Source organism: Alternaria alternata (assembly GCF_001642055.1).
Source record: "Alternaria alternata strain SRC1lrK2f unplaced genomic scaffold CC77scaffold_3, whole genome shotgun sequence".
In the NCBI taxonomy this organism is placed as follows: Eukaryota; Fungi; Ascomycota; class Dothideomycetes; order Pleosporales; family Pleosporaceae; genus Alternaria; species Alternaria alternata.
This window is the reverse complement of record NW_017306192.1, coordinates 379,850-405,341: the sequence shown is the minus strand read 5'-3', so window position 1 is coordinate 405,341 and position 25,492 is coordinate 379,850. Positions and strand designations below refer to the sequence as shown.

General features: G+C 51.3%; 10 protein-coding genes across 10 annotated transcripts; 3 read left to right on the top strand and 7 right to left on the bottom strand.

Annotated features, from left to right (window-relative positions):
• Positions 1-511: 511 nt before the first annotated feature.
• CC77DRAFT_1028231 (hypothetical protein) lies at positions 512-3,038 on the bottom strand (the record flags this gene model as incomplete). Its single annotated transcript, XM_018526432.1, has 8 exons — positions 512-764; positions 818-930; positions 980-1,334; positions 1,389-1,519; positions 1,568-1,828; positions 1,881-2,142; positions 2,830-2,956; positions 3,008-3,038. 8 exons carry the CDS (start codon positions 3,036-3,038, stop codon positions 512-514), a joined length of 1,533 nt encoding a protein of 510 aa, XP_018389762.1.
• A 4,144-nt stretch (positions 3,039-7,182) lies between these two features.
• Positions 7,183-9,930, top strand: CC77DRAFT_1081295 (kinase-like protein; the record flags this gene model as incomplete). Its single annotated transcript, XM_018529331.1, has 3 exons — positions 7,183-8,051; positions 8,104-9,571; positions 9,619-9,930. Exons 1-3 carry the CDS (start codon positions 7,399-7,401, stop codon positions 9,928-9,930), a joined length of 2,433 nt encoding a protein of 810 aa, XP_018389761.1. The 5' UTR covers positions 7,183-7,398.
• A 541-nt stretch (positions 9,931-10,471) lies between these two features.
• Positions 10,472-11,961, bottom strand: CC77DRAFT_1037776 (hypothetical protein; the record flags this gene model as incomplete). Its single annotated transcript, XM_018527086.1, has 4 exons — positions 11,759-11,961; positions 11,537-11,699; positions 10,714-11,474; positions 10,472-10,642 (listed from the first exon to the last, which is right to left on the bottom strand). Exons 1-4 carry the CDS (start codon positions 11,864-11,866, stop codon positions 10,472-10,474), a joined length of 1,203 nt encoding a protein of 400 aa, XP_018389760.1. The 5' UTR covers positions 11,867-11,961.
• Positions 11,962-12,046: 85 nt separating this feature from the next.
• Positions 12,047-13,519, bottom strand: CC77DRAFT_1016717 (cytochrome b5). Its single transcript, XM_018524264.1, has 3 exons — positions 13,121-13,519; positions 13,033-13,072; positions 12,047-12,976 (listed from the first exon to the last, which is right to left on the bottom strand). The coding sequence occupies exons 1-3, from the start codon at positions 13,128-13,130 to the stop codon at positions 12,502-12,504; spliced, it is 525 nt and encodes a 174-aa protein (XP_018389759.1). The 5' UTR covers positions 13,131-13,519; the 3' UTR covers positions 12,047-12,501.
• Positions 13,520-14,571: 1,052 nt separating this feature from the next.
• On the top strand, positions 14,572-16,390 carry CC77DRAFT_1057560 (hypothetical protein; the record flags this gene model as incomplete). Its single annotated transcript, XM_018528030.1, has 2 exons — positions 14,572-14,747; positions 14,797-16,390. The coding sequence occupies 2 exons, from the start codon at positions 14,572-14,574 to the stop codon at positions 16,388-16,390; spliced, it is 1,770 nt and encodes a 589-aa protein (XP_018389758.1).
• Positions 16,391-16,418: 28 nt separating this feature from the next.
• CC77DRAFT_1037774 (aromatic compound dioxygenase) lies at positions 16,419-18,082 on the bottom strand. Its single transcript, XM_018527085.1, has 3 exons — positions 17,510-18,082; positions 16,969-17,453; positions 16,419-16,916 (listed from the first exon to the last, which is right to left on the bottom strand). The coding sequence occupies exons 1-3, from the start codon at positions 17,756-17,758 to the stop codon at positions 16,643-16,645; spliced, it is 1,008 nt and encodes a 335-aa protein (XP_018389757.1). The 5' UTR covers positions 17,759-18,082; the 3' UTR covers positions 16,419-16,642.
• Positions 18,083-18,548: 466 nt separating this feature from the next.
• On the bottom strand, positions 18,549-18,969 carry CC77DRAFT_1057558 (hypothetical protein; the record flags this gene model as incomplete). Its single annotated transcript, XM_018528029.1, has 3 exons — positions 18,549-18,587; positions 18,655-18,722; positions 18,831-18,969. The coding sequence occupies 3 exons, from the start codon at positions 18,967-18,969 to the stop codon at positions 18,549-18,551; spliced, it is 246 nt and encodes an 81-aa protein (XP_018389756.1).
• Positions 18,970-19,724: 755 nt separating this feature from the next.
• Positions 19,725-20,140, bottom strand: CC77DRAFT_1057557 (hypothetical protein; the record flags this gene model as incomplete). Its single annotated transcript, XM_018528028.1, has 2 exons — positions 19,725-20,021; positions 20,075-20,140. 2 exons carry the CDS (start codon positions 20,138-20,140, stop codon positions 19,725-19,727), a joined length of 363 nt encoding a protein of 120 aa, XP_018389755.1.
• A 929-nt stretch (positions 20,141-21,069) lies between these two features.
• On the top strand, positions 21,070-22,349 carry CC77DRAFT_1005351 (hypothetical protein; the record flags this gene model as incomplete). The annotated part of the gene is made up of 2 exons (XM_018523341.1): positions 21,070-21,700; positions 21,748-22,349. The coding sequence occupies 2 exons, from the start codon at positions 21,070-21,072 to the stop codon at positions 22,347-22,349; spliced, it is 1,233 nt and encodes a 410-aa protein (XP_018389754.1).
• A 1,650-nt stretch (positions 22,350-23,999) lies between these two features.
• Positions 24,000-25,319, bottom strand: CC77DRAFT_1057555 (hypothetical protein; the record flags this gene model as incomplete). Its single annotated transcript, XM_018528027.1, has 5 exons — positions 24,000-24,603; positions 24,651-24,727; positions 24,867-25,027; positions 25,081-25,086; positions 25,139-25,319. The coding sequence occupies 5 exons, from the start codon at positions 25,317-25,319 to the stop codon at positions 24,000-24,002; spliced, it is 1,029 nt and encodes a 342-aa protein (XP_018389753.1).
• Between the last annotated feature and the right edge of the window lie 173 nt (positions 25,320-25,492).

Below are 25,492 nucleotides of genomic sequence, written 5' to 3'. Positions count from 1 at the left end.
TTGTGAAGAGTCGAGACGTTCCACCGATCGCCGCACCGGTACGATTCATCCGGTCTGGCCTTGGCATCACAATCATCAAAGTGGATACGGTAGAGCTACGAGAGCCACATAGCTGAAAGCTGGTAGTGGAGTTCGGGGCTGGATTGTTTCCGCGGACTTGAACGACTGTTATATGAATAGCCTCGCGCTGCCTAGAACGCGTCTGGTTCTTTTCAGCCAAGCTTGCACTTTCTTACAAGTATTGAGGTATGTTACATTTTTATTTTGTTGTCCTTTTACCTCCGTCAATTATTGTACCCAGAACTTACTCTAGGATCGTCGATCATTGAAACTGATCCCTCAAATGCGGTTTTCACTGACAGCCGCCCCGTTAGATGACCAATGCCCAAAACTAAACGATAGACACACCGATCATGACCACAAAATGCGAAAACAGGTCTTGCCGAGAAATCCCCACATTGAACCAAACTCCGGAATTGCAACCCGAACGGCCCGAAACTCTACGACAATATTATGCTACCGGCTTTACTGGAATGTGCCCCTCTAGTTGAGGCATAATCTCAAGAACCTTTGGGTCGACTGTCCAGTTGCTCAAATCGGCGATGGTACTCTCAAATAGCGGCGTCATGCGGGTGTACCCTGATTCAATATCCCAGTAATGGCACGCATCGTCCGCATATGGCCACGTAACACCGATGAGGCCGACAATATGGGCAACTGGATATTCCTGGGGATGTTGATATAGTAGCTGGCGAAGTTGAGGCCTGTAGAACTGTTAGTAGGAAGCCTTCATCAAAGAAAGAGTCTGGAAACATACCAAGGAACCAGATCAATGAGCAAATCATATGGAGATGTCTCCTGCTTCCCTACTGGTGGCATCAACCATTCCGGATTGGCATTCATATTCTCGACACTTGGCCAAATGAGATACTGTAGATGCATTAGCTACGACTCGGCGCCACGGGAACGATGGACTTACCCGCATCAGTTTGGTCAAAAGCCATGTGGACGCCAGTCTAACAGGAAGAGGAGACGCCGGAAGCAGCTTATTTACTGTTCTGGAACACCATGTCGAGACTGGCTGCGCATCCTGCGGATCCAGGAAACCCAGTAAAAGAGTGTCCACATCGATCTCAGACCTTCCAAATATCTGTACCTCACTCCACCCATTCGCAAGTAGATCTCGTTTCGTCCTCCGGTAAAACGCACAATCGAACCCGAACTTGTTCAAGGCGTTCGCTGCAGCCTCGAGGCTGAGTGGGGATGGGTTCGTGGGCACGGCAACATCAACGGCATTGTCATGCGAATAAGCCAGTGAGGACTGGCTTTGTTCTCTGCGTAAGTACTGTCAGCTGTCGTTTGTAGACATCTTGACTGATCATTCTCACCTTTCTTCTCGAGAAGAACTGCCGTAAGATGAGCCCCCCATAGGATGCGTATGGCCAGTAAACGGCTCGCTGCTGTTTGGAGTCCCGAACGAATCGGCATCTGGGAGTGCTGGTGTCGGACCCAAAGACTCCTGCTTCTCGCTCAGCGGCATCCCAGCCGTAGCCGGAAACATACCTACCGAAAGCGCCTTCTTGACTTCTTCGGCTGAATGATGTGCAAATCCATTCTTCTCAAGCTCGGACGCCCAATTCGCTGCCGACGCGCGATCCGGTGCCATTGCCAGCAGCGACACAACGGACTTCATATCGTCCAATTCCTTGGCCAGTCGCCTGACGTGAGCCCTCAGTTGAGTTGTTGTTTTACCATCTTCTGCCACATCGTAGACACAGGTGAGGTTTTTTGATTGACAGGTGTTGCACTTGGGCCTCACACCATCACACTGAACCACATGTTAGTCTACTCATCCTAACATAGATGAAGTGGATATGTACCTTGGATTTGCGTTTTCTGCAACTCTCACATGCTATAGATGTGATCTTGCCGCGAGGGGTTCGTAACGCATAGGTACCAGCAATCGGAGACTGGTGCTGTCCTCGAGCGTTTGCAAGGGCGCCCCCAAGTCCCTGCTTGGGTGCCAGCGGGGCTTTGTGATTTGCAGCGGCGGACGCTGCCAGTGGACGAATCACTAGATTCGTTTGGTTGGTATCGAGGTGGAGGGGCACTTGACTTTCGTCCCATTCAGAGGGCTCCTGGCTAATGAATTGTTAGCGAAATCCAGGTCGAAGTTCTGAAATTGCAGTTTCAGGTCTGGATGCATCCTGGTGGTTGCGCATTCGGTCTGCGCATCTTGTTGCGTAAACACGCATCGATATGCGCGCCTTCGATGGTGCTTTGGACCCCGCGCCCGCAGCCCAAATCTGGCAACCCGGAGAGCAGTGCCGAAGAAACCCTTGGATGGGTAGCAATGCACGGGTCATCCTGACGCCGCAACGGGCAGGTCTCTCAAATTACCGCCATGATAATCAGGAGACTCTGAATGGAGGACTTATTCTCCGTCGCCAGTAGAACTTGCCGAAACGCACAGCCACGGGCGGACGTAAGACGAAATGCCGATCCTTTCCTGGGAAGACTACTTCTTGGACAATCTCTCACGATTCCCGTATATTTCTTGGCATATCCGGATCGTACCGGTACTTCGATACATGCTCTGTCTTTGTGGTCGATGATGTGGACTGGAGCCGTCCGCAGGCCTGAGGAAACGCCATCGCTCGTCGTACTGAAAGGCCATCTGTCACGCTCCGGGCGTTGGTTGAGTATTTTGACGAATCGTGGTAGGGCGCCAGGTGGGCGCGAGATGTATCCTAACCGGTCCAGAGAAGGGAATCGATTGCTGTCGTGTATATGATGGTGGGGATATTCTGCAAAAACTGACATACTCACATTTGGATCCCTTGAGCTTGTCCAACAGCCTCCGAGGCACGACGCATTAAGCGGGGATTTGCGCTACCTTGCGGAAGTCCTTCTAAGGTGTCAGGCAAGCTGCCACTGCCATACCAGTAGTTCAATCCTGAGGTGTATATTAGTGGGGGATCAAGAGCTGGTCATACTGCCGACGTACCCGGAGACGAATTCGATGATTGTGCCGGCATGAATGCGAGCATATCTCAGGGCGGAGTTATCAACAAAAGGAGCTATGTCGGAGTAAGGTGGTGGAGGGAAGGATTTGCTTCTGCAAAATTCACATGAAAGATCCGCAATGCATATCGGGCATTAACTTTGTATATCCTCTACTAGAGCACTGAGCCTGAGGTTCATTAGTGCCCGGCGAACTCCTATGCGGAACTGCTGACACGCACATAGAGCTGGGACGAAGTTTCAAAAGCGTCGCCCATCTAAACACCAGCTTTCGGATGCAGCTGGATCTAGTGTTTTAGCGCACCACACAGCGACGACCGCGGGGAAATCGGGTTAGCGGACGGCACTGTTGGACTAGGCTAGAACGGCCGCTCCTACGAGATGCTGGCAAAGGCATGCGAAACCGAACGCGGGTAGGTGACCCCATGATCCTATGTCATCGTCCTTTCGTTTCGTACAAGTCGCGATCGTGAGAGTAGTTTGCTCTGCGCCAGTTGCCTCTCAATGCGCCGTATGCACGATCAAGGTTGGTATGTGGAATCGGACCCTTTTTCTTGGTGTAAACATAGGTACGGTTAGATCACGCCTGCCGATCATCACTTTGCATGCTCACTGGTGCAGTGACGTGCGGCAGATCGTCCTCGAATCAACTTCCAACGAAGTTCCAGGCCTCCATGGCTTAGCATGCTGTATGATCTCAATCTAACATGGACGCTTGCTGGTATTTCGCTAGGGACACGTAGAATCTATGCAGCACACTCCTCTTGACCCAAGCCGGAGTGGTAATATCTAATCGGACCGATAGCCTTCAAAGCTTGCTGGATGTGTTGCCGCGTCGAAGCGCCTGGCCAGGATCCGCCTTGAGAAAAATGCAGTGTGTTTAGACCATTAAGCATAGTCGTGTGTGACGTAGTTTTTAAGTTTGCCAATGTCCGCTTCGTGTGAGACCCTCAGGACGCCCGGAGGTTAAGACCAACACAGCCAAGCGGCTACCACCAGGGTCAATAGTCACGCAGCTGGGCAGGAACACTCTTCCCGCACGCGCATTAGAGTGCATAGCGCCACCAACGAGCCACGCCATGCGCATTGTAGAGAAAGTCATGTCGACGCGCTTATTCTTTCCACGTTGTATCAGAAACGGATAGATTACTCTCGTAGAGCGAAGTAATCGACTCGGCAGGTATATGCTTCTTCGACTGCGCCCCCACTCAGTATCTACATAAGAAAACACTACCCGAGATCTTCACTTTACCAAGGCTGGATACTCGAATACACCTTGACCAGACTACATAGTGATATAGCGTCGAGTCTGAAACTACCGACACCATTGTCTTTGTCAACCTTTAGAGGACGCCGTCTGTCTTGATACTATTGTAGTGCCCCTTCATCAAGCTTGTTCCTGACACTTTTTCAAATGTCATCAAGCAATTATTTGAAGTCGGCCCAAACTTGGCCCAAGAGGGCATTTGTACCCTAGGACGGAACACGAGGCTTTTCGTCTAGCTTCTGGCCAGAAGACCCAGGTACGGGGAAGTCTTCGCCAACGCTTCTCTAGCACATTGCTCTAGCCATGTGTGATTGGACTTCCGACCGCATCTATGACCTAGGTAACGCCATCTCACCGAGCATTCATCCGTACTAGATACAACCACGTGCTTCACGCCTCGAAGAGCAGAAGCCGGAATTGAGATTACTAGGTCAATGTAGATTTGTGATGCTTCTATTTCATGTTCACGCGTCTTGGTGGTCGTGGTCGTCGTTGTCGTCGACGTGGTTTTGGTTGGGGTCCAAATGCCGTATTCTGCCTGGGCAGATATTCTGCTCTCCTCAAAAAAGAAAACGGATGCGCCTACCATTTTGGATGTAACCTGGCGAAGCCGACCTTCACACCGAGATTTGCTCCTCCACATTCCGTTTGTAACCTTGGGCTATGAATACGCGAATAGGCACCCTAAAATTGCAGAGTTTGCTGCTACTTACGGACCTGCGCTAGATCTCGCGCGCCTTGATATCTCAGACGTCTCAGGAGGATAACTAAGATTGAGGTAAAATGCTATCCATTCGATGACATACCGCTCATTAGATTACTATGAGACCCTGGCCAAGGATCTTCAAGATTTGGTAATGTTTGAATTTATGTGCGAATGGAGGCGTACGTCCTAAGCTGCACGGTTATCTCACTTGCTACAGTCTTCAAGGATTGTGCGCCTCCGACGTTCACCTCTTGCTATGCACTATTGACGTAGAGGCTTGGAACCGAAGAATCACCTTGGCATAGATTGAAGATCAGGAGTTCAAGACAAACTTCATTGTTAGGTGTGCCATGGTACCCCCTCTGGTGCGGCCGGCTTTGCCCGATTGATGACGTATAGTATCGAGGGATCGTTCGTCAACTTGGGATACACGACTGCGTATGCGCCGTAAAACCGAAAAGCTTGGTTTACAAGCGTCGAAGAGGCGTAGAAGACGAATGTGCGGAGGATATAGATCGAGGTCCAGACCTGATTTTCTCATAGTCCCCTGCTGTCGGTTCTCTATCTTGTCCCGGCAGTCTGGCACACGCCATATCAGGGTCCCTACCGTTTCGTACTCTCAGCACGTCAGCGGCTGCGGGATCGACTCCGCCAAGTATAATTGGTTCGGCTGCTTGTCTAGCTCAGTCACAGGGTCATCCAACCACCGAAGATCTTCGGTGACAAACATAGGTCGTTAGCACAAAGGAATGTTTGAAAACGTGGCTAGCAAAGCCACCAGAAGAGGTACCCTTCGGATAGGGTCTCATTCGACGCACCCGTTCCGCCTCTTGTGAAGAATAGGCTCTCCTAGATATTATCTCCTGCATATTGCACGAGTCTTATCCTTCGCTTTGATGTAGTGCGAAGTTTATTTTACCTGAGCTTCCCTATCGCGCTACACTGTCGAACATCCACCTGTATCTCCTAGTTCCGGGGGAGCAAGTGTACGATGTGTTTCCTATGACTGCCAAACGTATGGCCCGTGTTTCAATGGGAAATAGTACGATTTCGTAGTTCGCCAACAGGCTCCAGAGCCCATTGCTCACCGCCGCAACATAACATGGACCGTGCTTTTGATACCAATACGCCCAAATTGTGGAAGTGCTTCGTATTCTGCTGCGCCTCTACCCAAGGGGCATGTTGCGCCCAGTCGCTTAGACGATTATGAGGCAAGTGTAGCAAGCATCTGAACTGTTGACGGTGATCATATTTGACATATTTCCGCGGATATGCGAAGATTGACATGCCTCAGCATTGCACTGCCTTGCTGGCCCATAGCCGACATGTTACTGTTACATGGATCGGCTCGCGAATCTTGGATGCGGAAGATCTTCGAGTGCGTGAAGCTAGACGGAGGGAGGCGCAAACAACCAAGTGCTTAGCCTCATACATGCGATCAAGGGTCGCAGAGCCTCGGTAGACATCGATGCGAGGATGGGTGTGCCTTCGGGGGGATGTCGCCGATGCAATCAGTTCCAGGCCCAGCTAGGTACCGTTGAGCCCGAGGCGTGACACAATCAACTCAAGACGCACCAGTTTCTTCTGCGCAGATCCGGACTAGAGAGTCATGATCTCTGGTTATGGATATTAGCATTAATCATAAGGGTTCGACCAAACAGATCTTGCCTCTTGCACGACGGAAGTCGCAGAAAACGGACGGCGAGGTACAAGCGCTCTTTTAATCGGCGAGTCTCCCATCAGATGCCGGCTTAGGATGCATACGATTTGCAACAGTCTCGAGTCCACACAATGAGGCAAGTATGATTCGACCTCTTCGTCACATCGAATGAACGATTCTCCGCGCGGGATAGATTTCTGGCCAACTTCCACGGAGCTCACTGTGCGCGTGCATTCTAGCGGTTCTGTTCAGCTATTGTATTTGCATACAGCTCAGCATAGGACCATGGCTGTGTGCTGGAATAGGTAGGTAGGTAGGGACTTGGCGGGCAGCGTCGAAGCAGCTCGTATGGGCTTTAGGTTGCTTCTGCTCGAAAGCCCTTCCTAGTTTACTCCAGTGATGTTGGAACACATCAATGCTGGTGTGGAAGTAGCCGAAGTTTTGATATTGGATACGCACAGCACAATCACGTGAGACGCTTAGGTAATAACAAAAGCTCTGACACCATTTGCACTTTCCCCGCTGTATCGCGAAGCCAACCGCGACAAGACCACGACGAATTCCCTCATCACCAGCGCGTTCCTGCTAACTACATCGGTGTGATCGCGCCTGTCTCTTCTTCTCTGCTACACAGTCAGTGATAGAGACACTCAATCTTGTCATCAACAAGAAGCAAGCTGACGCCCAGGATCCCTTCTCTAAAGCAAGATAGCGTCGCACAGCACCACAACAAGAGTCAACATGACAAAGTCTCGCTCAAGCTCTGCGTCAGAGGGCGAGGTCTTGGATACCCGACACAAGGCAAACACAGTCAACTCGCGCAACGAACCTGCGATTAACGGCTCAAACAGGTCCTTTGGACTGGATGGTGCTTATGATAACTACCGCGCCTTGAGTCGATCTCCTTCGCCATACCGCCGCAAGCGCACACCGTCACGATCTCCGTCGCCATATCGGAGAAGCCGCGCCGTCGACCGATCGCCATCGCCTTACCGACGAAGCCGAGCTGATCAAGCTGGGAATGATTCAAGGGGCTACAAGCGCAAGGCCTCTCCGCCGCGCAGTCGCCCTGACAAGCGATACCATGCTGATCATAGCAGACACGGTGATTCTCGACGAGCTCCGGGACCTCACCAGACCAGTTTTGTGAAGGAGCAGAAGGACGTACCAGATCGATCGCATGCAAAGCCTATATCATACGCCGAGGTCGAGAACCCGAATCCTGTCCCAGACTTCCGAGAGTCTCTGCCGACCGACAAGCGACCTCAGAACTCGCGTCACGGTGACAAACAGCGTGAGAAGACTCGCCAGACGCAGCAACAGAGCAGACAGACACCGTCCGAAGATTCCAATTCTCAAGCAAAACAGGCAAGCGTGGCCGGAGATGTTGAGATGTAAGTGGACCGGCCCCCAATCAACCCCATCTAAGAGCTGACTCTGCAACAGGACGTCCGTCGACGATACTACTGATTACACCCCAGCTCCTGCCGAAGAGAAAGTCCCCACCCAAGAATCACGCGAAGAGAAGCGTCGACGATGGGCTGCTATACGCGCAGCTGCTGAGCAAAAGAAGTCGAAAGAAAACCTTCTCCAGCAGGCTGTCCTTACTAACGCGTCCGAAGCGACGACGCCCAATGTTGCTTCCCCAGCAGCCTACGCAGACAGCCCCATATCACCGTTCGCATCGCCTCGCAATGGCGACCTCGACTCTGTACCCGCCTCTCCGAACGTCATGATAATCGATAAGCAGGGTGGGATCAGTGCCGGTAACAGTCCTGCCGCAGCGAGTCCATCAGCAGCGGACTATGACCCCCTGCAGGACATGTTGGATGACCGTGATCGAGCGGCGAAGAAGAACCAGAACCCAGAAATGTCCTCGGATGCGTACCGCGAAACCGATCCGAAAGCCCTTTCTACCCTTCCAGCTGAGAAGGTAGCGCCTGTCAAAAAACAAAAAAAGGAATTCGACATGTTCGCTTCTGACGACGAAGATGAGGAAGATGTTGAGACTGAGGACGTTGTCGCTGCGAAAGGCACTGTACTTGACGAGAAAATGCTCGATAATTGGGACGACCCCGAAGGCTACTACAAGCTAATCAGCAACGAGCTGGTGGATGGTGGACGTTATCGCATGATCAAGGGTCTTGGGCGTGGTGTTTTCGCTAACGTCGCACAAGCTGAGGAGATCAACACTGACAACGGCGACACGAATTCGAGAATTGTCGCTATCAAGATGATCCGCAGGAACGACTTGATGAGAAGGGCCAGTCAGAAGGAAATGGACTTCTTGCGCAAAGTCAACGAGGCAGATCCACAAGACAAGCGCCACATCATCCGCTTGCTGGGGTCGTTCGACCACAAGGGTCATTTGTGTATTGTGTTTGAGCACATGTCGAAGAACTTGCGGGACTTACTCAAGGAAGAAACTAACGGCCACGGTCTTACGCTTCCAGCTGTGCGTATCTATGCGCGTCAGATGTTCCTTGGTCTCCAACACTTGCAAAATTGTCAGGTCATTCACCTCGATCTGAAGCCAGACAACGTCTTGGTCTCTGCTGACAAGAAGACCATAAAGCTTGCCGATTTTGGTACCGCGGTCGACAAACGAGACGTTATCGAGCGCACCGAGTACCTCGTCAGTCGGTTCTACCGCGCACCTGAGATTATACTCGGTATGGACGTTGGCTATCCTGTAGACATGTGGGCTGTAGGTTGCACCGTATATGAGTTATGGACTGGCAAAATACTTTTCACTGGACGATCGAACAACCAGATGATCAAATCCTTCATGGACTGCTTGGGATGGCCGAGCGAGAAACTGCTCAAGAAAGGCCTCGTCAACAACATTCTTGAGAACTTTGAGCTGGGACCCCCACTGAAATTCATCAGCCGTGAAGTTGACCAATACAACAAGGTACGCTCTCGTTATTCATTTGAGAGATGGAGCTAATTTTTTCACAGCTCTCTGTTCGCAAGATCGAACAGCAGAAAAGGATCAGTCGCGACATGAAGACTAGAGTCCACGACGCCGCCCGAAACATATCTAGTGGAGGGCCAACTGTCAGCGAGTTAAACGATCTAGCGGATCTGTTGAGTGCAAGCCTACACATGAACGTCGAGAAGCGCATATCACCGAAGGAAGCTCTTGCACACAAGTTCTTTGCTAACAAGAATCCCGCGCCCAAGACTACCACGACCACAAAATCTGCTGTCGTCAAGCCGCCCATGATGAAGCGTAGTGCCCCAGTTGGTACGCCTGGTGTTCGTCGGTAAGCACTGCAAAATGGATTTTTAGCGTTGCAGTTTTATTGACTTTCGGCGTTGTTCTGCTTCTCTGCTTTCAGTATGAAGTGAGGGGCCGTTTTCGAGGGAGGCGCCCGGGCATCCGTTTGAGATCCTGATTATGGGAAATCAACATAACTGGTTACCAGGCATTCATCAAACTGGTTTGTGGAATCAGGGACGTTAGCTATAGAAAACAACAGCAGAGGAACCTGGTTCTTGAAGTGAGTGGAGAGCGCCTTCTTTGGCGTGGAATCTGGCGCCAGCCTTGCGACGCTGTCCACAATCAGCTTCCAAGTATGTCCTCTTTTAGCTCCCAGGCCAAAAATTGTTGGGATGCAGCCACGGTATTAATCGGATCGGAGAGTAAGCACTTATTGTCCGGCTCACTGAGCCATATGACATAGTTAGCAACAGATGTGTGGAACATCGAAGTACGTCTTCACATGTACAATTTTAGGGTTTAGACGACTTCAAGATCATGCACCACAAACGATTCAGTCATCAACTTGCGACACAAGCATGCTATAATTCAGGCATCAATCTCCCCCTTTAAGAAAGCCTTTACTTTATCACCCCAGATGATTTGACGCTTGTAGATTGTCATGCCGGGTGCACTGCCAAGGCCCAAACCATCAATAGCCTCCGCAAGCACCTCTCCGCTCCCTTCATCTCTCAATTCGCGCAACGGATACTGATACGTCTAGCTGTTGTCAGCGGACTGTCAAGAGAGAAGAAACTCCATCTGAAGCCCTCCAAACTATCCAAAATTACCTTGAAAGCAAATACTAGCGCCCCGGTCTTTGGCAAACGATGCAATGTCTGTCTCTCACATCTCACCACGGTCTTGTCCAAATCAATTTCCTCCTCCACCTCGTTCTTTTGCTTCCGAGCCAAATCCTCCTCACTCATGTGGTTCCCTTTCAAGCAGAACAACTCTCCATTTGTACTGATACTCCAATTACTCCGCTTGACGATCTTGCCCATGGGTAGATTGGCAAAGAAGCGATCCATGCTCTTTTCTAGCTTGGCGGCATAGCCGGGGACAGGAGCATGTATCGCAGCGAGAAGTTGATTGAGCTTGGAACGTGTGTTGAATCCGCTCGGAAAGCAGTTTATAAAGGCCGTTAGCAAGTATTTGGTCTGCGTAGTGGTACCGAACGACGAACCATCGAGTGGTTCGGAGGTGAGAGGGGAGGGGGAAGGGGTGAGTAGTAAGAACTCCGTGTCGATATTGGAGCCTAGGATTTCCAGAGCTTCTTCGCCGTTAGTCATGTGTAGTGGGATCAGGCTATCTGTGACATGGTTGCGCAGATGCTTTCCCGACTCTGTGATGGAGTATAGACTTGAAAAGCGAAGAGGCAGGTATGTTCTTGTAAGCCATTCGTACAGTTCTAGGACGGCGGGGACGGCTTCTGAGTTACATGCAAGGACTTCGTAACGTTCCTTTTCGATGAGTCGCGAACGGATTTGTAACCGTTCACGATAAGTGTTATCCATTGCAATTAGATCATTCAGGGTAGTATTTTCGAGTGCTGTTGCAGTGTCGCTGTTAGTGCATACTCATGCTCTTGGTACGTGGTGGTAAAGACTTTACCCATTGTCATATGGTATTTTGGTTTGAAAGGGCGGAGCTTGAGGGGCTGTTCCGTATCCAGGCTGAAGTTTGAGAAAGGAGTGATATCATCGTATGCGGATTCCGAGCATACGTGTTCGGCTTTCTGCTTGGCCGGTGTTGACAACAATGGAAGTCTTAATCGCTAGTTTAGAAGTTGCGTCAGAGTGCTGATGTGGAAGATCAGTGGACAGAAGAACATACACAGATGTTATTCTGCAAGTGAGCTCTTTTGGAGTAGGCATAGGCGATTGCTCCTAGTAACAGGAGCGTCCATGCCAGCGGTCTGTTGATCATGTCAAATTCGTCCATGGTAACTTAGATGACTATTCAGATGTATCACGCAGGACAGCCGTATATAAGTTATGTTCAATGTCAATGTATATGTCACGCACGCAGGACGTCGGATCGACAAGTCATAATGACATGGAAGAAAGAAGACACGAAGTGGTAGACGCTTCAAACGCTTCAAACGCTTCAAACGCTCCAAACGCTTCGGCAATGCTATCAGTTGTTGGAACAAGTGGGATCTAGTTGCCTATCAGAGCTAACCCCGCATTGGAGCGGTTACGCTAAGATGGCGTACTAGCAACGGGGCAGATCATAACGATGCAGTCTTGCACGTTTGCTTGAAATTGGACTAGTTGTGAAATTGACTGTCTCAGCAGACAATCCTGAACCCGCAGCCCAGGGACACTGGAACGTAGCCATGCCATGTTATCATTTCACAATGATGTCGCAGTCTTGAGCAGTTTCTTCAATGCTTACACTTACATGATATCCTGTCTCGATGCTACGTCTGCAGCTGTCTAACGCAGGACAGATTTGTAGTAGATATCGTTGTCCCAGTCTTACCAGCTCCTGCACTTGTTCCTCGGCTCTGTCAGGCCTTTCTGCTTCCTCGTTCGAGCCATGGTGTATCCGACGCAACCTCGCTGTTGGCACGTTTATGCTTTAGCGTCCTCGGCTTCTGGATGGCCTACAGGCACCAACTTTCCCACAACAAGGTACTTTTCCTCGAATCGCTCTTCCCAACCCCTCAAGGCATCCAGCTGCTCAGCATCCAGATTCTCCAGAGTGTCGAGCGGTCCGTCCAGATCCTTGGTCAGCATGTCCTCATCGAAACTACCGCAGGCCAGGCCTCTCGACGCATCGCGGCCAGCGAAGTTTGCATAGGGGCCACCCGGGCCATAGAAGTTGCGGCCGGATGTGACGTCAAAGACACGGCCACGAACCGCGAGATAGACAGGCATGTTGTTCAAGCCATTGTAGGGGAAGAGCGAGGGCGGGGTGAAGGTGCGGAAGACGGTTGGCGGCGGGGCGCGTGGGAGGGTTTGCGGGGCGGCTGGTTTGAGCCGGAGATAGACAAGAAGGCCGAAGAGGGAGAGGAGGATGAGGTTTATCGGGGTGAAGACGGAGGCGCTGCGGTTCTGTGAGTCGAGTCGAGTGCTTGCTGGGTAGCTTGTATTGCTGCTTACGCGTGGGTTGCCGATGGCTCCGGAAGAGGTGAAGGAAGTGCTGTTGCCATTAGCTTGACCCGATGCACGCGCACAATTCAGAACTAACCATCCGCCATGGTGGAAACGCGACGTTGTAGATATGCTACGTGGGTGACAGTCGACGGTGCTGTCGTGGTGGATGGTAGAGTTTCAACGGCGCGGGGAGCTTAGTTGCAGGCCATGATGCAACCCCAAATGCTCAGCACTAACCAGACATGTATGCCCAAAGACGACGGACGTCCGCCGCAAACTATCACGAACCTGCATGGCACATGTTCCGGACGTTCAAATCCAGCCGTGCAAGCGATGGATTCATTCGGATTGCCAGCGGGCCGTGAAAGGGGTATTGCACATGTTATCACAGCTGAGGCGCGCGTGAGACATAGCCACTTTGCGCAACCACCCGGCCAGTCTCTCTTTCACCGGAGAGTCGCCATGTAATCTTAAGATACTTTGACGACATCTTCACCTCCACTTTACAAACCCCAAGCACGCGCCTACCTGCGCGCAAACACGAGCTTCGCGCCGCTCCACCCATCCCATCCCTGCGCCTCACCTTTTGAAACAAGGCCCTGAAACGCGCGACAGCGATTCATTTCCGCCGCCTTGGGACCCGCTGATTCGCCTAGGCTGCACTTGTCGCCTTGAGCCTATCCAAACAATCGTCAGAGAGCAATTCGCTGCCGTCGAACCGCTGCTTGAAGACAAAGACTTGCGGCACCGGTGCGATATCGTGCCGCTGGCGCTTTGGTCGAGGCGCAGTTCCTACTTGGTTGTCTTGTGCTGGTCTTCTCAGAGTGAGCTGACACCATTTACATCTCGACGTCGACTTGATCGCCCTCCTTCATTTACCAAAATTACGCCTTCGCATCCGCCCGTGACGAAGGATCCGAGGCTTGAACCTACATACATGCTGTTTCTTTGTTTAATCTGAGCGTCAACATCAACTATCAACAATCAACCACTTCTTCAACAAACCCGCTTTACGCATAATATCCTGTACGTATATTCCTTATCTTGTCGCCAGCTCTTTTGCACTTGGTACTTGCGTTGTCGACATCGGCCATCGGCATCCTCTCGTGCTCGTTTTCCAGATTGTGTTCCTCGAGACAAGAATTGTATATGGCCTAGCAAGAGTCGGTACTCTCGCCTTCCTCATACTCGCCAACAGTATTGGAGGACATCGCACGTCCCATCTGCCTTGCTGTACGTGTATTCTATGGTATTGGCCGCCCACACCTCTCTGATCGACGGACCATGTTTCTCGCCTATCGCCCGCACCGACAGCTGCCTCCACCAGATCTAGGACCTTGCCAAGTCTCGCGATGTCGACGGGTTTCAAAAAGCACCCAACAATCATGCAATGTGCTCTGAAGACTGCTGGGAATAGGAGAGGCTCCGTCGCAATAAGTAGCCCTCAGCCGCTGAGAATGTCGCTTTGCCTACTTCGTGATGCTCATGTATACTTGTACTTCTATCGATTCGGGCTAATCTTTGTTTCATGCAGAATCCTTAATAATGTGGAAACGATTGCAGGGTGCCGTCCGGGATAAGGATAAGGAGAGGCATGCACGAATAGGCAATCCTGTACTTCTTGAAACCACTTATGACGAGGATCAACTGAATCGCAATCCCAAAGTGACCGACCTCCAAAATGGCAGTCACCAGAATTATGCGCTCCCTCCGCTGTCCCAGTAAGTACTCGAATCCTCATTTCCTGCGTCACCGCTGATTGCCTGGCAGTTTATCAGCTCCTCACGAGCCTCCCCACTATAGATCGTCAGAAGTACCAACAGCCTCGTCTATTTACTCACAAGACACACTCTGCTACAACAACGACAATCCCACAGCCACATCTCCCTCCGCTTACGACGACATATCGCCTCCTAGCTCTCCTGAGCCAGAACAGCACTCCTCCTCTTTTCTACCTCGAAGATTCCGCTCCATGCGCGACGTATCACCCATGGACGAAGACCGCAAGAAACTCGAAGACAACACCCGCGCGGGTAGCCACATTCCTGTTCTACGCAGAGCGCCATCCGTGCTTAGAAATGGCGACGCAGAGTCAGGACCAAAGCAGAAGTTTTGGGAAGGCAAGCTTGCACCAAATTCCAAAGTGAAATGGGACGAGTATTCAGGCGAGCCCAATAGTGCAGGAAAGGCCGCGTCAGTTGATCCAGTCTCTTATGCGAAAGGCGTGGCATCGTCAGACAGGCCTATGGGGTATCAGGTTTCAGTCAGTGGGCCTCAGAAAAAGAACACAAGTTTCGGCGAGCGTGTTGGCCGCTTCGGGTCGAAGCGTTCACCACCGCCCGTGGAGCCGTGGAGCCGAGCTACGGGACGATCAGAGATCGCACCTCCGCTGAAATACCAACCTGCAGACAAACCACTACAGATACCACGAAAGACAGTCTCACCGAGCACAGACCAGGAGGTGTCAAACGCGCTTGCAGCTGCCATCATCTTCGATACCAAACTGCCTGATACTCAATACGTAACAACTGAAATGGCGCCCAAGGATCCGCGCGACAACGATATGCGCTACAATGACAGCATTAAGCCGATTGCCCCGCTCAAAGTAGGAAAGAATACTCCCACCTCACCTCAAGGCTTAGGGATTACGACTTCGTATCCGAGCCCTATTACTCCAACCACCCGCACACAGATGAACCAGTCACCAGCCACTGTGACACCAGTAGAACAGACGCTATACCCCAGCTTACGGAATACGACCCCGCCTTCGGACAAGGACAAGCAAGCGCCCATCAGCCGATTTTCGTGGACTACCTACAACAGCGCGACGACCGCCCAACACTCACCACCACCCTCACCACCGATTGCGAAGCGCGTCGTGACAGAACCCATATCAGCCGCCTCGTCAATCCTAAATCGCCGCCGCCCAGTACCATCAGCAGATAGTGCCAACGCGCCCAGCATGCCCAAAGTCTATGCCCGTAACCCAACTTCCCCTTACGCCTCATCCACCTTCTCCAACTCGTCCAAAAAGGCACTGCCACATCCCCCTAGCGCTCTCAGCGCCATCGACCACATTGCCTACCTGGAATCGCAACAAGAAGACCTGCGTATCCGTCGTAACAATGTGTACCGCCTACTAAAGGACTTGAACAACGCTGCGCCGACTAACCCGCTAGTCACTGACTTCAAAAAGGCCAGGGTGGCGGAAGAGAGGAAGAAGGCGTTTCAAGAAGAGTTGGATGAGATTCGCGCCGAGGAGCATGACATTGGGCTTAAACTTCATCGCGCGTGGAAGAAGAGGGAGAGGGATGATCCAAACTCCAATGGGAGTGCGTTGTGGGTGAGGAGAGTTACCAGCTAAAAGGAGGATGCGTGTTGGTGTATGATATGAATCTTTTCTCTTCTTTTCCTTTCAAGGCATTTGCATAAGGTGGCTGGTGCCACTATTTCTGGCTACATTTTCTCTGGCTCAAATCATCAGGGCTTGTCCAAGTCTGTTCTTATTTGTTCTTGAATCAACTCCCCCTTGATTATGATACTCAACACTTTCACAGACCGATTTAAATGGTGATATATCGTAGTATATATTAAATATGCAATATCGATTCACAGACTAGTCGACCTCTGGAACAGGTAGTCCGTTGATTATCATCATGCCCTCTCTTCCTAACATCTTCATCGCCTTGGCCGCTTCGTCGTGTCGCAACTGCTTCGTCTCCTCGTCTGTGACGAGTACGAAGTCGTACTTGAGAAGTTTTGACCCCTCTTTGGCATCATATTTCTTGGCCTGCTCGGCTGTCACAGTACCCAAGCTGACGATGAGAGACTCCTTGACGCCAAAGACGGCATCAGATGTCTCATAGTCAGAACCACGGACATATAATGCCCTGCACAACGATCAGCACGGATATAATAAAAAAGGGTAGCAAGAAAACTCACGTAACCAGATTATCGAAGCCCTCCTTCTCGAACATGAAGTGCATATGACTCGGTCTCCAGCAATGCCTTCCCAGTTTCTCAAGCAATTTGCCGACAGGTCCGTCATTAGGAATTGGGTATGGCACAGGTACAATACCCTTGAACCAAAACACACCATCTTTGTCACTCCTTATGACCGCACGGCCGTCTGCTTTATCGCCTCTATTCTCATACTGCACGTCGTATTTGCCATGGGAGTCTGTCTCCCACACATCTACCTTGACGTCTGGCACAGGTTCGCTGGTTGTGGTCTTGACAGTACAGAGGACGAGTAGGGCCTCACCGTCGGGATCGGCCGAGATTGAGGTGCCGTTTGAGTCGGATGGCGCGTCATGCGTGTGGAAGGGGCCAAGGACTGTGCCTTCAGTTGAAGAGGGAGGTTTTGGGTGGTCGATGGAGTCTACGAGGAGGGAGAGACCGACTATGTCTGAAAGGAGAATGAATTCCTAAAATAAGTCGGTATTTTTTATCTTCTAGATACAAGACTAGATGGAGAGCATACCTGTCGCACGTCGGTACATATCTGCCCAACTTGCGTGAGGAACTGAATGCCTGCCATCCATTCATCGAAGCTCAATCGCGTCTCGCGCGCGAAGTCGTGCAGGTGCGAGACCAGACGTTCCATGACGTACTTGAGGCGCGGGTCGCTGCATTGCGAATTTATTCGGTGTACATTCTCGGTGATGTTTTCGATGGTGAGGTCCTTGAGGACGGGAACCGTGGAGGCATCTGCGCTCTTGGAAGATGCCATTACGTGCAACGGGACGGCCAGGTAGTAGGGGCGTATAGAGACACGAAGAGCAATCGAGGCACAAAGTAAGAGCGATACTGATGTGCTCAAAGTGTAGAACAAAACAAAGCTCTTGAAGCTATTCAAAGGAGAGTTCAGTCGCAGTTAGCCGTAACATTGACAAATGGGAAGGACCCGCGAAGCTTAACGCGAGAGACCTCCGTCGGATCCACCCTAAAAGAGTGCCGCTGACCATTCCAGAAAGCTCATAGGCCAAGTAGCTGGAAAGCGCAGGGCTGCAGGCGCCGGCAGAGAGTTCAAGAGGTGGAGGTGATGATGTCGGAGGGGCTCTCGGTACCTGGGATGCGGGGCAGCTTCCAGCGCCAGCTTACCAAGAGCTTACAAGCAGTTGTGCAATCACAACCTTCGACGGCACACGACAATGCGTAGCAGTTCTAACGACTAGTACAGTAGTGTACCTGAGTAGACTTCTGGAAACTGCTAACGCTGTGAACCATGCTCTGTACGACTGTCCGGCAATTAGCCTAGACATATTGCGTCACTAAAACTGCAGGAACAATGCAGTCAATAGATGCACATAGAGTAATAACGAGATGCGTTGATTTTTTCCATATTGCCTTTAAAGCGTATCGTAACTGTAATCCTGTGCGCCATGATTGTTCCCGCCCATCATCCCGAACTCCACCCGCATGCCACCAACCCATAGTGACCCATCATAAAGACATGACTGCTAGAGGTGACCTGAAGTCAACCAAGGAAAGTAAAATTCAGTGAGCAACCTCATGGGAGGTTAGACATTGTTCTTGGGGTTCTCTGGTGAAGCCTTCCACTGCTCAACGTTAACCAAATTACTCGTCGTTGCACAGTGATGCCCTAAGCTCGGTCGAGTAACATACCTTCTTGCCGAGCTCTTGCTGTTGCTCCTTGAAAGACAGGTCCTTGTACTCGTCACGGTGAGCTTTAACTGTGACTTTCTGTTAGCAGATGTCGTCATCTCAGGGTGCAGTGTTATTGCGCCTCGACTAACACGTTTGGATAACGCGTCAAAACGCGTCAAACGTTACAGACTTACAGTATGCTTGCATCTTGGCCATGGCAGTCCTCGCATTGTTCTTTTTGCCAACACGACCGCCCTTGGGAGCAGCCTTCTTGACACCCGCGCCGTTGGTCGCTTTCGGTATCGTAGTTTTAGTAGTGGTGGTAGTGGCCATGATCAGTAGCAGATACTGATAGATGTTGTGTTAGAGTTGTTGAACTAGAAGAGCTTCTAGTGTGAATGGTGAAGTAGAGGTGTAGTTGTAACGTTGATGAGAGGTAAGTGTGAACTGAAGGTTTATTGACAGAAGGCGCGACCCAGACCGCGCTAAGCTTTACTTAGTTTACCACGCATCTACTCGATGGATTCAATAGCCTGTCCAGATGCTTGCGCGACGTTGGAAATATGGTCTCACGCGATTGGTGCTTGTCATCACATGAAACATGTAGCAATATGCGCCCCTAAACAATCGTTCCGGAAGCGAGGGATAGCGGCATGGAACGCGCGATCATGCCTAAGGGAGTGGACAACCCCATTTCGCAAACCATAGAGCTGACGTGAGCAGCGTGTTGGTCTTCGGGGGCGCCCAACGCCGTTTCCAAGGCAGTCGGACGGGATTGGGCCACCATGACGCAGTCGTTCGCGTAGCCATACAGATCCTCGTACATCTACAACGCATCTTAGTCTGTCGTAACAGGGGCGCAACGGGTCCTTTAGTGCTTGAACGACTTGCACTGTGGTGATTGTACCTCGAAGTTTACCATTCTGCGGGTGAGATTCTATGTCAGGGCCTGGGCATCTGAGATTCTGAAACCTTTCTTGAATCACCTGTATCCAAAGACACGCCCAGAGATCCAGCTCTTTTTCACAACAACCCAGCAGGAGCGCGTCAAACGAGGTTCGATTGTGCGTTGGTCTCTGATCATACTCTCACGAAGAGTGCGCCGTCTTCTCTTCCGTTATACGACGATGTCGGGCATCCTGAGAGTCAGCCTCCATGCCCCCTGTACTCAGCACCGGCCGGTCTATACCTCGAGAGGCAATACTAAACTTCCGACGGTGCCCGCTCGGGCGCTCAGTGAGGCTTGGGGCACGAGGTCTCGCTTTTCCGCGAGCGCGTCCGCCGATGAAAGGTATCTCGTATGCGCCAGCGCGACAGCAATATAGGAGTAGGTCGTAGACGAGCAGCGCTGCCCATGGGCCGATGGCTACGAGGCCGAGAAAGAGCTATTATACTGTGAGAAGGCAAAGCCCAATCGAGAGTGCTTTGTTCTACTCACGAATATGCGTGTAATCCAGGTTTCTACCACGGCCAATTCCGCAGGTAGAATAGAGAGAAATCCCATGGCGGGGCGTAGCGGATATGTGCACTGATAGAGAGGAAGCTGGGGATAAGGGCCGCGCGAGAGGTACAGAGGGTCTGGAGATACACCGAATACTTGCAATTGAATTGACGATAGTCGCCCACTAACGGCACCAAATTCTAACGACAAAGATGGGTGATGTCTACGTCTGGTGGAGAGATCGGCCGTCATCATCAAGCCGCCGCCGCGATGTGGACCGAAGTGGGTCGTGGCTGAAGCTTTCCCCAGCTTGGTACCGGGCTCACCATCACCGATCCAACACCAACCACTGAACATCAACCCTCAACATTAGATGCAGCTGACATCTCAGCCTTATGTGAGGCTGTACAATGGTTGTTACTCTGATTGGGTGGCAACTCGGCTTTAGCTTTGCGAAGCCAGTAAGGCATGTCCGGCATACTGGCAAGCATGCCCACCCCTCCAGGGAGACAGCTCCCAAGGCTCCATGCCCCTCCGTTGCCATACCACTTGTTGTTCAGTCACATCGTGATCAACTGAGCCAAATCCAGATCAAGCAAAATCTGGCGCTGCTACGTCTTCATTACATTGACCGTTGACCCTTAACCGGCGGCCTCCCAAAGTACAGGCGCTTGGCCCTGCGCATGCAGACGGCTGCCTGGACCTAATCATCTCGAGTCTTGAGTCTTCTCAGACACCCAGACAGCAGTTCTCTATTCACTGCACGGTTTCAGACTTTGAACATTCCCTTCGACATCACTCTGGATTATCGCACGAATTCTGACTTGCCTACGCCGACAAACTGGGGCTGACCTCACTGCTGCGCCTTGCCAGCAGCCTCGTTGCTTCATCTGGTCGACTCAGATAAATCGAAAAGCTCGATAGTATATGCCAAGTCAGTGCTGGGTCTCGAGCCTTGTGCGCGTTCTTGTATCCTTCCGTTCACACTCCACATGGACGACCTCTCTTTCCTAGACGCGTACCTCGAGCAAGGTCAGAGCAATGCGACGTTGAAGGTAGTTCTTCCCAACGGAGAGGTTCGCGAGATCTCTGATCGTATCTGCCCTTTCAAGTTTCTGGACAAATGCCCTCTATTGTACCATGCATTCGAGTACGGTTTCCAGAGTCGCTTGCAAGCCAGCCTTGAGGCTCCGTCCGAGTATGCCATCATATCGCTTCTCCGTTACTGCTACACCGGTAGCTATCTCCCTCCACAAGCAGAGTATGGGCCAATACTGCTTCTTCCGCACGTCGAAACGTACAAGATTGCCGAAGACTTCGATGTTGCCGAGCTACAACTACTTGCGCATGGCAATATCTCGCTACAGGTTGATTTCGCCTGCTCTCTACCTGCCCCTCCACAAGACTTACTCGAAACCATACGTTTCGTGTATCGACATTACGCGAGTCAGAAGGCCCGCCGACAACATGCTCTTGTTGACACGCTCCTCAACTACTGCATCTCAACTTTTCTGGCCCACAGACTCGGCGAAGAGGCCGAGTTTCTCAAGATTGCGGCCGATGTTCCAGACTTTCGTCAGGACCTCTGTCGCATGAACATGGAGCGCAATTTCGAGGATGAATGTAAGATTCGCTGTAGCTACTGGGGATATTCAGGCTAACTTCAATAGGCGCACAGGATATCATACGGTTGTGTCTTGACACCCTCCAGACTCAGCCTTGCGTTCGCCCGACCGTCCTTGCTTCAAGAGACCTACCACAAGAGATGATTTGCGGCGATTCTGTAGACATTCTGCGCGAATCGCACTACCCGCGTGGTGATCACTGGACTGCCAATCAAACCAAGACTCATGAAGAGGTGGGTCAGGACAACATGGTCGATTCGGTTATTACAACCTTTGTGCATCGGCCCAAGGTCGAGCGGCGAGTCACCTTTGCAGAAACAAACGTCGGTTTGCAGTCCGTAGATTCTCACTCCGGCCACTCCGAAAGCACTCCTACGTTCAAGCTCCCTGGAATAGCTACTAGCTTTCCAGCACCTGCTTTCTTCGATCCGCCTGCCACACAACCAACACCCAACGGTGACTCCTCCGATGAAGACCAGGGTTTCACGTTAGTCTCTCGACCCAAACCGCACACCCTGGCTACAATCGACGAGCCAATGTCCAGTCCTGAGATGGTTCCTACTCCTGTTTTTGATATCCTAGCCGCCAGCGGCACTGACTACGCCAGCGACGACGACTGGGATATGGTCTCTACGACTAAGATATGAACTGGAACCATAATCATGGTCTTTGATATACAAAATATTGTGGTTCTGACATTGTATAGCGTCATTTGTAGGGATTCTTAGGTCACATGCATGAATATCTTATGAAAGGTTATTTGATTTCACGATCGTTTTGGCATCCAGCTATCTAGGTGTGGCTTCCAGTTGTGTGGCGAGGGCGTTATCGGCGATACAACGGAAAACCTTGTATAGGTGCAGCATTACGTTGGTAAGCATTCCTCAATATACTCTGCATTGATAACCGGCAAGGTTCTGTTGGAAAATGGCACATTCGTTATATTTCCCATCTTTTTTTTAATCCAGAACATAAAATATAACTTAACAATCCTGTCATTGAAGGCAATTATTGCTACGGTTGCGACTCGCATCAACATCTCTAGTACCATCTTCTAGAACCCATAGCACAATACCAACTATCTTCAAACCTCGCAAACCTCTGCTATATCGCTATCTGTCTCAAGAAGGTTATTACATCTAGTGTCACAGTTCGCTGCGCAACTCCCCTGTCCATCGCGATGTTCTCTTGGCGCATGGTTCCAGTGCCGACTCTCTGACTGGCCGTGAAATTCCGTTTGGTCGGCAGGATTGGTCTTGTCTTGGCTAATGTAGTGCCAATATATTGCGATTATTCAGGGATGAAGGAAGAGTTGTAGTGTTTGTAGGCGGCTTTCAGATGTGTCTGCAGCAAGACTTTGCTCCTGATCGTACGCTGAGATATTCTTCAGTCTGGATCACAGCCTACAGGGTCTACAGTGTTGTAATTTCGAGACGAAACGCAGCGAATACTGTGAGTCATTACGTTCGGCTTACATCACCTGCAAGTAGCGCTCTTTACCTACCATGGCCCAACTATGCAACCGGCGAATGGTGAGAAGGATAACGTGATATTGAGAGAATCTCGGGAACATGGGTTGGCCCGATCACCGAAACGGACGGATTCCTACCTAAGTACAATGAAAATACCAAGGTGTTAGGTTGCAACACAGCAAGTTTGCATAGTCAGTGGTTCTCTTCGAGGCTGAAGCAATCACCAAGGAAGGTCGTTTTGACAAAGCAAGCAAGCCGACAATGCACTCGAAGAGCAGACTCTATGACTGTTAACAGAAAAACAATATTGGGCGAAGAGTAGTCATGTACGGGATGCGTTGATTCGTCTTCATAGCGGCCAGTCTGCAAGCAGAGCCACAGATAGAGTACATGATAATCCATAACCGCACACAATCAGATGAATATGTCCACGTGTACTGAAAGGACTTTTTGATGTTACAGAAAATTAGGCTGCCTCGTGCAGCTGAGATAACAGTAGGAAAGCTAGCATAAAGGGAATTGCCCTCTCATGACAGCCGGTGAACCAAGAAGAAATCGCATTGAAGCAACAGATACATGGAACATCCAAGAAACCAGGAAACAGGAAACACATAAGCAGTCTCATTGGGTTCATGCAGCACAATTGATCCTCCGTTTGTCTTTCAGCTCCGTCATCGCATAAAACATATCCACGGGTAGAAAAGTCTCAAGGGTAGATATTCTGAGAGGTGAGTAGTCTTCAGGAGTAAGAACGCCTACCTAGCTACTGTCAGCAAGTGCTCTTAACAGAGTACGCATAGACTTAAACTTACTTCTGTCGTCTGTCTAGTAGCGGCCCCGTGGTGGGTAATCAGCCGCCGCAGCGTCGTAAGGCGGACGGCCTCCGGGGCTACGGGGACGGGCACCACGTGGGGACGGCGGTCGTCCTCCTTCGTAAGGGCGTCCATGACCGTTCATGTATGGGTCATCGTAACCGCGGGGAGGAGGTCGGGCCCTAGCATCATAAGGATCGTCAGGGTAACGCGCGCGCGGTGGGCCATACTCATCAGGCATGCGACCACGAGGCGGCGAACGTCCATAACCTCCATCACGCCTGTCGTAGAACTCGCGGGGAGGTGTGCGTCGGCGATAGTCATCGCGACGAGGGCTGTAGCCACGAGGTGGCCCGCGACGGTCGTAGTAATCATCGTAGGGCGCAGGTGGGTATCCGCCACCGCGGCGGCCCATGGGAGAGCGGGATCGGTATCTATCACGGCCCCGGTCATCAGGACCACCGGGGCCTCCGTAAGGAGCGCGCGGTTTGAAAGGTGGAGGTGGGGGAGGATCGGAGACGTCCTGGACACAGGTAACTTCCTGCCCCTTGAACTCACGACGGTCCAGCTTCTCCACTGCGGTCTTCAGGTCGGCGGCCGTCTCATACTCGACGAATCTACAGTGGATCAGTACGTGTTACTTGCTGCAGTGTTACCCACGTACCCAGTGCCATCACGCTCGCGGCCAACTTCAGAGTAGACGACGTCCAATCCAGACTGGCGGGCAAAGTCTTTGAGGTCCTATATATTCGAAGTTAAGCGAGGCCCAAATCCAGAACGTAGAACGGGAAGCAAGCGAGAACAAAGCCATTACTGGTCCAGGAACGGTATACTGGCGCTAACAGGGAACTGAAGGAATCCAAGGATCGGGGAGTCTGACCTGCCAGCTGGTCTCCACAGGAAGATTCGCTATTCTCATCCGGTATGGTGTGCGCCTAGGACGCGGGGGAACGCGCTCGTGGGGAGTGAAGTTCTCGTTACGGGCACGCGAGCCGCGAGCGAACTGGACGATGAGGCGCTCGCCCATGAAGTCGGAACCATCTTGAATCAGTTAGGACGTATGTTCGGATTTCTATACACGAGAAGTTACGTACGGAATGCTGTATACAGATTAGCGTGCGTTCAATGGATTGGCGCGTGGCTGAAGCTTACCAGGGACAACATCACGAGCGTCCATTGCGTCCTTGTACTCGATGAAGCCAAATCCGTTCATGAGCTTGATCTCAGTGATCTCACCAGTGCCATGCGTCTGGAAGTGGCCCTCGACATCTGCCTTGGTGGCATTGCGAGGAAGGTTGCCTAGGTATAGGCGCGTAGACGATACCTCGGTCATAGTGACGGCTGTTGCGGTAGAGCTTTATCCTAAAGATAACCTAGTCTGAAGAGAATCGTGAGCAAATGTCCATGAGCAAGCGGGAAGCCATCGAGGGAGCGCGCATGGTGCGTGCCAAAGACGGGTTGCCTCGGTATCAAAGACGCGACGCCAGGAAGCCAGTGTCCAGCGAC